We start from the raw sequence: 12,647 nt of genomic DNA on the forward strand, positions 1-12,647 counted from the left end.
ATGTTGCTCTCTGCAAAAAATCGGACTGGTCTTCAGCTTTAGGGCAATCGCCCTGCAACCCTTCCTTGATAGTCTCTATTGCGCGCGATCCAACCCAATCTCTCTCCAGCAACATTTCTCTAGAGAGTCCCGGCACAATGCCAATGTTCATTCTCCTTTCCTCCTTCCCCACCTTTACATTAGCCCACATGGTTTGGCAGTTTTTTACATCTCCATGGATACACCAGACCACCAACCCCTCGTCCCTTTTGTCTCCTTGCAAGTCCCGCACAAGAGTCTTCCCACACCCTGTGTCTATTAAGGCTTTTTTATGCTCCCCATTCACCCAAGCCTCAATTTCCCAATGTTCCGATGGCACCGTCTTTGCAGCTGGGGGGGTCACTTGTTGTCCCACCCACAAACAATCTGTCCCTGCGCAATTTTTTCTTACGTGTCCAGGAACCCCGCATCCGAAGCAAATGGGGTGCCCGTTTTTGCCTTCATACCATCCCATGCCGGGTGCATAAATTCTCTGGTCTACCGTTATAGGCCTCACAGGTCTGGGCCCAAAAGGTTCAAACACTTTCCCGTGCGGCTTCGCTGGTCCACTCATGTCTGCGCTTTGTTTTGGGGCTGTGTTCAAACTCAAAAGTGAAGCCTCTCCACGTGGCTTCCCTCATTCTAACCAAGGGGCAGTCCCTTCCCTGTTGGCCTCTTCTGTGTTATTGTAATCCTCCAATAGGTAAAGGGCTTCCTCCAGCATCTTCGGGTTGTTCCTTTGAACCCAATTTTTTGCACCCGTCCCCAACAACTGCACCAGCTGCTCTAAAACAACCGTGTCCACGAGCTGCTCTTTAGTCTTTTCTGTGGCTTTTAGCCACCTCATCGCGTTGGCTCACATACGCTGGGCTACTGTACGAGGATGTGTTCCCAGTTTCCACTTAAGTTCCCTGAGTCTTTTCCGATATGTCTCTTCTGTCAGGTTCAAAGTACGGAGTATGGCGGTTTTTACAGTTTTGTACTGTGTAGCCTCTTGCGTGCTGAGCATGTCCACCACCTCTTGCAACAGGCCCGTGAGGCAAGGGATGAGAATGAGGGTACACTGTTCTCTCGGCTATCCCGCCGCCAGTGCCACACTCTTGAACGTATGCAGGTATGCCTCTGGGTCATCGGTATTTGTCATCTTCTGCATTCTAATAGACGCAGAGCCGGCCACCAGTCCTCCGCAAACGCTAATCATATTTCTCGGGTTTCTCTCCTCCTCACTTTCCAACCTCCTCATCTGTTGCGCAGTTATGGTTTGCTGTTCTGTAAGATTCTCAATCAACTTCGCCTGTCTCTCTATCGTTTCTCTCAGCTGGCACAACTCTTCTTTACCCGCCTCCTGCATTGCCCCGGCCCCACGTTGGGCGCTACTGTAACAAAGTTCTTTTTCAGCCGGGGGCGCAGTCGTAAAGGCGGGAAAAAGAGTCGGAGGCTGCTCTAACTTTTCAACATTAGTCTCTTTATTCTTAATAGCATTAAGTTCAACAGTGTCAAGTGGATCTAATAAACTTATCTCAGGCAAAACGTGGTATTTCTTAATTCTTTCTCCAACATTTCCTCTACCTTCCTTCAAAAGGGAGCCGGACCAATGCATTCCTGGTCTGTCATAGGTCTCAGGGGGGCACTCCGCACCGTGCAGACCATCCCCCAGCATGGGTGACAAGCCCAGTCCCCCTCGGGCGGTTTCTGTTGAAAAGAGGGACCAGGACGGATCACCCTCCGTCCCCCAGGCTGGTTTCGAGGGTACATGACCACTATCCATTCTAAAGTGTTGAACTCACGTCCCTTTGCGCCGGTTAAGGTTGGATCCGGCAATAATCCCCCTCCTAACTGTAAGTTAGGAAAGTCCTTCTCAATTCCGGACGCCTCTCCTAAGTCTGTACCCCGTGACGTATGGCCTTCCCTAGTTCACCGTCGGTTACCCGCCTGAAAACGCGCACACTTTCCTCCTCTTTTATCTCTTCCCACACTATTAGATCTAGCTCCTCCCCTTCTTCATCTACCAAGCACACTTCGGCCGGCACTTGTTGTACCACCTCTTCTTGATCTATCTCTATCAATATTCCCTCCGCGCATCCGCTTTCAGTCTCTGTGTTCTGTGACTCGGAGGACGGCACACTTCTCTTCTAATCTTCACAACAGTGAAATCCATGTCTCTGTCTGCAAATAGAATCTGAAAACAGCTTATATCTGGAATAGCATTATGTTCTAGATATAAAAGCACAACCAATAAAAACATTACATAAAACCATATACAAAGAACAAGCAGTAAAATCAATAAAATGCTTGGTGGGATTTTAAGTGTATTTAAAGATCACTTCATGGCCTCATTAGAAAGGGGCACACGGAGATCTCAGGGAAGGAGATTTCACAGAAGTGGAGCCATCACTGAAAAGACTCTGTTTGTGGCACTAGCCAACCTGGTTTGCCTTAGCACTGAGCCAAAAATGAGAGCCTGTTAGGTTACATAAACACAGGTGACTCTTGAAATAATATGTTCTCAAAACATTACGGTTATAAAGACCAGTAAAGGTAAAGGTTCCCCTTGACATTTAGTCCAGTCTTGTCCGACTCTAGGGTGTGGTGCTCATCCCCATTTCCAAGCCATAGAGCCAGCATTTGTCCATAGACAGTTTCCGTGGTCACGTGGCCAGCGTGACTAGATATGGAATGCTATTACCTTCCCACTGTGGTGGTACCTATTTATCTACTTGCATTTTACATGGTTTTGAACTGCTAGGTTGGCAGGAGCTGGGACAAGCGATGGGAGCTCACTCCGTCGCATCGATTCAATCTTACGACTGCTGGTCTTCCGACATCGCAGCTCAGAGGCTTCTGCGGTTTAACCTGCAGTGCCACCACATCCCTTATAAGGACTGATACTCATACTTTAAACTGACCCTGGAAGCAAAAAAGTAAACAGTATAACAGCTACAAAAATTAGGTGCAATAGAGCACACTGATCTGTCCCTAAAACCATTCTTGTCCATTTACGTTTCTATCAGTGGAAATTTCCCAACTATCTTCAAAATACAGCCCTATGTAGAGAAGATTAGAGGAGTCTCATTTGGACTTAATAATAGTGTGTAACTGTGTTCTATTCAGCCTGAACCCTCTATGTTGTTACTTACAGACATGTTTCACCCTGTTCAGTTGGTTTATTCACAAACAAGTGCACATAAGATTGCAGCATTAGAGCCATTGTAACTGCCGATAACCAACTGCTTTGAATTACTAAAATGCTATCAAATTTTATTAAGTCACTGTCATGGGGAAACACTCAAATCACTTATGTTCCACAATTATTCTAAACCCAACTTTTAAATGAGGGGAGGAGATAATGATATTAACTTCTTAACTTACAGCAATTCTCTATGGTATAATTCTAAAATATTCTCTTGGCCTGAAATTTATGTAAATTAAATTCATCTATCATTACTTATTAGCAGTCTGGCTACAGGAAAAAAAGTTTTCTCTAACAATTAGTTCTTTTAAATGCTATGTTTTAATTAGACCTATGATGTTATTACACTAGCTATAAATATGCACATATTTCTGCCCACACATCTACAGGAATTCATTTCTAAACTAAGAAAGGTTTGAGGTTTACTTTCCATTTTAAATCTCTATATCCAGTCATTTCTTGTGCATACAGCTTATTAAATGCTAATATACTTGAATAGCAGGAGAATGCATATCTTTATGTAAGGTAGCCCACACACTTACTCTCAGAAATCCCGTACAGCAATTGTACTATGCCCACATGAAACTGCATTTCACCCACCAAATAGCCTGATTTGTTCTCAGTTCTAGGCATCCAGATCATGGGGCCTCTTTTTTTTTTTAATGGCATTTATAAGAATGTTTCTACCGGTCACAGAATTATAACCCCAGAAGAGCTGGAAACTTAGGTCCTTTAGAAGTTGTTGAAACTGCAATTACAACAATCCTTGATCACTGACTATGCTGACGGGACTTGAGTACAGTCATACTTGGGAGTGCTAACCCCTCCCCCGGTCAACTAGTGGAATGTCCTCTAGGACTTTAGATATTGATGCCCAAACAACAGTGGAACAGAAGCAGTTAACAGGAATCAAGGAGGCATACCAACACCAAAGGTGCACATAGGACAATTAATATTTTTCGTAAAATGTAGTATTTTCAGAAAAATTATACAGGTGATTTATGCAGGTGTATTAATGACACAGTGAATGAAAAAGATGAAAATATCCTGGGATTACTAAATCCCACAAGCTGATGGAAAATTATTTTTCAAATTCAAATACTTGTCAAACTTTAAGACAAACAAGATGCTTGCTGTAAATAAACCACATCCCAAAATTTACCTGAGATTCACAGTTCACATCTACTGTATCTTTTGACTTTCTGACACTTCTGACTTTGAACATGCAGCTGAAAAATGTAGGAGTGTTTTACACAGTTGGATGCTGCCTTCAGTAGGTGTGGCTTATCCAACACTAACCACTCCTGCCTCTGAATTCAAAATGAGCCACATCTCTCTGCTAAGAACTTTCACTTTTTTCCTTTGTCTGTTGGAGTCAGTTAGTCTTTTGGAAGCAGTGAGTTTGTTGAGGCCTGTTGCTCCAGACAATCGTGTTTGATAGTTTGCTGTAGATCTGTTAATAACTGTAAATACACAAACAGGTTTTACTCTTTCTACTATTAATGTTATTGAGACTGTAAGTGCCAGTTGATAAGAAAAAGGGCTGGACAAAAACTAGAGAACTTGAAGCTATTGTGATCTGCTGCATGGCTAGAGGAATTCAGCCAAAAATTCAAAACTCTATAAGAAAAAGTAGAGCATCCAAGTAAAATAAGGTTTAAAGGGCTATTTAGAGAACTGCCATTCATTCAGATCTGGGTGATTTCTTCTACCTTACCCAATCTACCCAATCTTTCTGCCATTTCCACTTTCCTCACAAGAAAGGCAAATATCACAAGCTGAAGTGTCTCACAGCATAGGATTAAACATGAATAAAACTGTGCTCAGCAAACCATGTAGGTTCTGGAGACTATGACTACCTTGTTGTTTGTAAAGCATTCCAGAGGGACTGAGATTGACCTAAGCAGCCTTAATACAACCACATTATGTTAAATGGAAGCAAGTATGAAGCATGTTCAAACAGTTCCAGACATATGTGTTCTGGGTATAGCTTACTAAGATGCTTCTCTTGTCTAGGGTAAAGTGGGTAATGACTTCTTCCCAGAGGGGCAGGGAAAGAGAAAGAGACAGTGCTGAGTTCAAACTTTTAAGTCACAAGATCTTTAAGTCACATGACATACGATGGAGAATTAAAAACACAGCGCTTAAGCAAATATACAATGGACGAAAACTCCAGTTTTCATCCTGATAAATGTTGCTTATTTTATTGTTATCTCATTCTTCCACTGAGGACCTGGGAATGCCATCAAGGGTGCTCAGGATTCCCTCTGCTCTACGTTTTATCCTCATGAGTACCTGTGAAGTAAAGTTTTGCTACAAGAATGAAAATAAATGACAAAAGGTCATGCTGTGAGTTTTAAGGCAGAGGAGCGATCTGTACCTTGTTCCCCTTCATACAAACTTCATACAAACTGTAGCATTAAACAAAATTAATTCTCTTCTAGAAATAAGCAGTGCTGAGAAAAGATTGCTGACTGTAACTGGCTACAGGGATCACATAATCTCCTTATTACAGCAGCTCCACTGGCTGCCAATCTGTTTCTGGGCACAATTCAAGCTGCTGATTCTAATCAATAAATTTCTTAATGGCTTATCTCAAAGCTATCTCAAAGAACATGTCTCCCATTATGAGCCTGCTCAGATGTTAAGATCATCAGAAGAGGCCTTTCTCTCAGTCCCAACACCTTCACAGGTGTGTTTGGTAGGGACATGGGAGAGGCCTTCTTTGTTGCTTATCCCAGACTTTGAAACTCCCTCCCACAGGAGGCCAGACTGGCCCCATTTTTGCTGTCCCTCTGCAAGCAGGCAAAGAACGTTCTCTTCAGGCAAGCTTTCCCTCAATGACCAACTGACTGACTGACTGAGTTTTTAAAAACGGGTTGTTATGCCTTATTGCTTTTGTGATTTTATGCTAGCACTGCTTTTGTTTACAATTTCTCAGGGTGGTATTTGTTTCATCTTTTTTAATATTTGTATACTCCTTGTTTTTAGATTTACATGTTGTATATTAATGATGTAAGCCACATCAAAATTAAAAGACACCTGCTTCTTGGGAGGAAGGCGATGACAAACCTAGACAGCATCTTAAAAAACAGAGGCATCACATTGCCAACAAAGGTCTGCATAGTCAAAGCTATGGTTTTTCCAGTAGCGATGTATGGAAGTGAGAGCTGGACCATAAAGAAGGCCAACCGCTGAAGAATGGATGCCTCTCCATTCTGAAGGAAATCAACCCTGAGTGCTCACTGGAAGGACAGATTCTGAAGCTGAGGCTTCAATACTTTGGCCATCTCATGAGAAGAGAAAATTCTCTGGAAAAGACCCTGGTGTTGGGAAAGTGTGAAGGCAAGAGGAGAAGGGGACGACAGAGGATGAGATGGTTGGACAGTATCATTGAAGCTACCAACATGAATTTGACCCAACTCTGGGAGGCAGTGGAAGACGGGGAGGGCCTGGCATGCTCTGGTCCATGGGGTCACAAAGAGTCAGACACAACTTAATGACTAAATAACAACAAAGCCACCTTTCATCCATCCATCCATCCATCCATCCATCCATCCATCCGTTTGTTTGTTTGTTTATTTGTTTATGTGTTTGTTTGGCTTTTACCTCACTCATCTAGATTCAAACGAATCTACTCTGGGTGGCTTACAGTCAGAGCAATATAAAACAAGAATTAAACCAGACAATATCCAAACAAAAAAGAGAAATAAGCAAAGTCCAAGATGGGAAAACACAGGGAACTAAGTGATGGGGGAAAAACCTGCCTGAAGAACCAGGTCTTCAGCTTGTTCTTAAAAACTCTCAGTGAGGGTGCCAGGTGAATCTCATGGGGCAAGATGTTCCAGAGGCAAGGGGACACCACCAAGAAGGCCCGGTTTCTAGTTCTTTCCTTCCGTGCCTCTCTTGGCATCAAGCCCCTCAGCTGCCCAGCCTGGCTAGATCGAGTGACACGAGTAGAGTAGGTGGGAGCAGGCGCTCCGCCAGGTATCGAGATGCTAAGCTTTAAACATTGTATTTTAACGATGTGAGCTGTCTTTTAATGTTGTAAATTATCTTGGTCCTTTTTAAGGAGATAAGTGAGATACAAATATTTTAAATAAACTAATATATAATTTTTGAGAATGTAACTCCCAGATGCCCTAGTCAGCATGGCTAGTAGGCATTCAGCCAGGAGGGATTCTACATAAACCACTTTGAGTAGTGTTTCCACTAAGTCGGACACCCAGCAAGCAAGCAAGCAAAGAAGAGTTGCAGTAAATAGAAGTTTCTAAATTCTGAAACAAGTTTTGTTGAAATTTGCAACCTCACTGTTTTCAGAATTTAGACCTCTAGAATTCTGTTTTATAAAATTCATTTCAGATAACTGTGCAGTTTATGGTAAGTTTAAAAATTTAGAGAAGTCATGAAAATGACAAGAATTTCAAGTATGTTTGAGTTAACTACTGCAGAGCAGAGCAAGTAGACAGGAATATTTAGACTATTGGCACAATGCTTACACAGCATACTGTACAATACACCAGTCTTACTGGAGGACTAGACTGGGTGAACAGAACCAATTAACATGTGCTGAGAAATAAGTAAGGCACTGAACAGATTAGGACCATCTACCTTTTGCTCTTTTTTCCCTGAATTGCAGAAGGACAACCTCTTCCAACCCTGGTGTTTACTATACATTTTATACTGCAACTCCCAGTGGTCCCAACCACTAGCCATGTTTGCTAAGCCTGATGGGATTTGAGATCCTAAACATCTAGAGGGTTTCAAATTGACAAAGGCAGGATAATAACTTTATCCACAGGGTAATAGCTGTCTGGCACAGAAAGTTCTACAGCTGAGTCTTGCTGCAAAACATACTTTCATATCTGATTAACAGAAAGAAAAAATGAAAATAGATTTTTAAATATGTTAGGATTTTCAAGTTGAAATTATTTACATGAAAAGTCAGCATATTTCTGACTTACCTAAATCTGGCAGTATTTTTGTATATGCATATTGAATTTCATACCTATTCTATGCATTTACTACTAATTTGTTATTAAATATCAGCCTCGTACTTGAGAGTATAAATTTGCATTACAAAGGTCCACAATTATGCAAAACGACTGGCCCAGTTGCTTAATTGATTTAATATATAACACAGGGAAAAGAATGATGAAGACTTTCTTGTTTTCTGTATTAGTTATAGTGGCTTATATTGAGAAATGTAGCCACAGCATGTAAACACAGAATGGATACTTTGAGAAGCTTCAACTCTGCTTCTTTTAAGTTTCCTCTAAGCTTTCTTTTACTTCTTCCAATAGTCTCCCATGGGGTTACAGAACAAGCTTGTCCTCTGGAAGTGAAATATGCTAATCATGTGATTCGTCACTAAGTGAATTAGCATTGCCTCTCATCATCTGGGCCATGTTTTCCCTTCAAAAGCCATGGCCCCTTGATAGAAAATAATGATTGTGTGATATACCTCATTAGAAAATCAATATATTGACACTAGTCTCCAAAACATCTGAATAATAATGGATTGTCTCCTCATTAACAAGACTATTAACAGGTACTTAAGCATCCTTAAATCATATTGATCAGAGATTATTCATGCAGTAATTTTCTGGACAGCAAGAGACACTTAAAAAATACTAACTTGGTGTTTAAAGAAAAAGGGTGAATTCAAGGGAGTGTCCAATTTGCCTTTAAGTACCGTATTTTTCGCTCTATAAGACGCACCTTTCCATAAGACGCACCGATTTTTTAGGAGAAGAAAACAGGAAAATATAATCTGTTTTCTTCGCTCCATAAGATGCACAGACTTTCCACCCCCCTGTTTTGTGGGAAAAAAGTGAGTCTTATGGTGCAAAAAATACAGTAACTTAAATCTCTGGATAAATCCATAATAGGTAATTATTAATAATAAATAAATAAATAAGCAAACCAACAGTTAATGACAAGGATGGCAGTGAGACAGGTTGTAGAGAACAGTTTAACTTACCAAAAAACTTCCAAAAGCAGAGTTAAATATAGCAGCTGCCTATAAAAAGAAGAAAAAATAGATGAATGATCATCTTGGTATTTACTTTATACAAAATTCTTTTCTTTTCATGTAACCTTCTAACTGGTCAGCAATATGACTTAAAACCTTTGCAAACAGGATATAAAAATAGTATATAAGGAAGCAAGGAGGCTTCAAAAGCAGCAAAGCAAAACTATACCTTTTTCAGTCATATTTCTGAAATCCTTCCACAGAAAATAGAAGCAGAAAGACAATGCAATCTTAAGCATCATTTGTAGGAAGTAAGTCTCACTGTGCTCAATGAAACCTGCTTCTCAGTAAAATTGGTTAAAACTGTATTATTAATTTTACATGAGATGAAAACTATAGTAATTGAATATAGAAGTATAACACTTAATTGTCACAGCATTTCAGTTGACCCATATCCTAATACACATGAACCTTAAAGACCTATGCTACAAATTTTAACTGAACAATGTATTTTGAAAAATGCATTACACTATTTTGGGGGGGGGGGGGAGAGACAGAAAAACACTAATGTTGTTAATTCCATAGGCGAAGCCAGCAACTATAGACTGCAGTGAAGCCAATAACTGAGCAAATACAAGGAACTTTAGAGGAAAGTGTTTTGCTTACCTAAATATCCAAGAAATAATGATGAGAACAAGGATTAAGAATGAGTGAAGTTAATTCCGTAAGACATAAAAGTATCTCATTCTTGTAAAGCATTCCCCCTTTACCAAGAAAGGAGGAACTCTTGTATGGCATCCAGTCTGACAACACAGACCCATAGCAAAGGAAAGAGGGAAGTTGCGAGGCAGGGAGGGGTGAACCTGCCATTTACATGGAGAGCCAAGGCAGACTCAAATTAATCACAATGGACATCTTTCAGCCAAAGAGCAAAGATATTCGAAAGAGCTTGGCAGGTTTGAACCAAATCCAAAGCACAGGCTAAGCTGCAGCAGAACCTGCCTTCTGCTCTATAGCAAGAGTGGAGTGAGAGTGAATGGCTAATGAGATGCTTGGCTCCAGAGAGCTTAGCTTTCTTATTCAAGTTCATAATTAATTCAAAGCTTTGATAATTTCATTAGAGTCTTCCTTGGCTGGCCTTATCAATGAAAAAATAGCACTGGACCACAGCTTCTCAGTGGCCCAAACACAGAAGCAAGCAGAGGCTTCGAAGCCTTTGCCTGCCTGCTTGCTGGCTGGCTGGTTTGCTAGAGGACTAGGACAATGGCATATGGCATTCCATGTTGCAGAGGGAGCTTCCAAATAGAAATGGCTAAATAAAACATCATAGTTGACAGCTGTAAAACTACCACAACATATTTTAACACCTCAACTTCATCAACATTCTGCTTCAGAGCACAAGGGGAAAGCAATAATGCAAAGGACTTTCTTTGCCAACAGTCACAGCTAAAACAAGACCATACATTCTTTAACAACCAGGACTTCAGCGAGCAATTTTAAACAACAGTTTGAGGCTTGCGATTGACACACACCTCTGTGAAAACAATGCACACAATCAAGTTTTGGTTTATAAAGCTCTAAACGGTTTACAGTCATGATATCTGAGGAATCATCTTTCTCTTTATGGACCAGAAAGAGGCAAAAGTAAACCACTTCTGAGTACATTATTTCTAGAAAACCTTAGGAGTGTCATCAGGAGTGGGAACTGTCTTGATTGCACTTTATTACTGCCACCATCACCACTACTACCAAAATATTACCTTTCTCACTTCTCAGCTCTGCTGAAATGGACAAGCCTAGATGTTAGGAAGAAAGTCCTGAGAATTTGCAGAAATTCATGTTTACAAAATCCCTGAGTTTTTGTATTTCGGGTGTGGGAGAAGGTAGTTTCTATGGCAATTGTTTTAAATGATTCCAGTTGCTGAAAATAGCATGGGGAGAAGGACCTGGTCTTGTTTCCATATTCTTTTATTTTATTGCTGGTGTGTTTGATACTCTCCAAATTTTGCACTTTCTATACTTTTGAGGTTGCTTGTTGATGAAAATCCAACTTCTATACAGTATTTTTATCCAGAAGTACAACCCGTAGATTATCAAAATCAACTGTTTTGTCTGTGATAATATGCATGCCCCAGTATAGTACTGTGGTTTCATTTTCTAAAACTGTAGGTAGCTGGCAGTTATGCATGGAAGAAGAAATGTCACTAATCCATAAGCTTTAGCCAAGTGCTGAAAAATGACCTTTGCAACATAGTTATGCCTACACAACTGTTGATGCTTATTTAGGACATCTAGCCAGAACATGATGAATTGTTTCTTTGGATTCCTGACAAGCCCTACATATATCACTTATAATTTGCTTCATAATTATTTTCTGAGTCTCTAGTGTAAATAACCTGGTCTTGGATTGCACATACAAATCCCTCAGTTTCAGCCTTAAAACAGTCTAATTTAAAACACAGATTTGATTCCTAGTTATTCCATTTCCTCTCCTCCTCCTTCGATTATTATTAGTACTATTCTTTGCAATCATCTCCCTGAGTTTACTTCCAGATGTTTCTACTTTCAGAGGTTAGAAAAGTAGCAAATGACAACGAGGTTTTTTAAGAGTGCCACCCTTGTTTGCAGAACAAAATCCCAGAATCCCAGCCTGGATGAAGGCAAGGCCTGGAACGTGTGAAGAGGGGGAAGGACTTGCAGCCAGGTACTAAGGCACTTAAATGTGATATCAATTCTGGACAGCTGTTTGAACTTCAGCATGGAAGTTAAGCTATTGCTGCCACTGGTTTTTTTGTTTGTTTGTTTGTTTGTTTGTTTCAAGTGGAAGTGAGCATAGCTTGACTGACTGGACTCTTAAGGCTCAAAAGTCACTTCACTGAATTTAAGGACAGCCTTGCTCACTTTTGAATTCAACTGTATTTAAATACACAGACAAATAACCAAAGACCTCAGGGGGAAGGAATAGCACAACATACCTCCAGGGATGGATGAGAACATCTGGCTTCTATCTATTAAGATGTAGTAATAGCAATAGCAGGAACACCGGTGGCAGCAATAACAACAACCTGGAAGGGACTCTATGGATCATCCAGTTCAGCCCCTCTCAAGGAGGCATAGTGGTTAGAAAAGCCATCCTCTGGCTCTGCAGCCAGAGACCTAAACCACAGAGCTATCCAGCAGCTCGTAGGACTTATCCGTAGAATCCATGTGGTTATGGCCACTTTATTGGGAGGTATTTTGAGGAGTAATTCTGCTAGATGTAGCTATATGAAGTTTGTAATTTCTTACTCACCGTCTCTCAGATGCATAGTTTTAACCCATGAACCAGAGTTAAAAGGCAAAAATAGAAACTTTGCACTGAGAGAGTTCTGGGATATTATCTGACCCTATGGGTGATTGAGTCCCGCTCCTGTCAAGAAGGCATAGTGGGGATTCAAACCTCCCAACCTCTGGCTCCACAACCAG

At 40.8% G+C, this 12,647-nt stretch overlaps 1 protein-coding gene across 6 annotated transcripts in view; it reads right to left on the reverse strand.

Moving 5' to 3' along the window:
- The window catches only part of SLC10A7 (solute carrier family 10 member 7), a 183,361-nt gene that overhangs the window by 119,331 nt on the left and 51,383 nt on the right, over positions 1-12,647 (reverse strand). For 5 of the 6 annotated variants that reach the window (XM_073001590.2, XM_020783017.3, XM_073001591.2 and 2 more), the window contains exon 5: positions 9,192-9,230. In XM_073001590.2, the coding sequence (XP_072857691.2) occupies positions 9,192-9,230 (39 nt within the window). Of the gene's footprint in view, positions 1-1,462; positions 5,504-9,191; positions 9,231-12,647 lie in introns of those variants that run through there. The other variant, XM_073001595.2, reaches the window with a different exon arrangement.

Source organism: Pogona vitticeps, chromosome 5 (assembly GCF_051106095.1).
Source record: "Pogona vitticeps strain Pit_001003342236 chromosome 5, PviZW2.1, whole genome shotgun sequence".
NCBI lineage: Eukaryota > Metazoa > Chordata > Lepidosauria > Squamata > Agamidae > Pogona > Pogona vitticeps.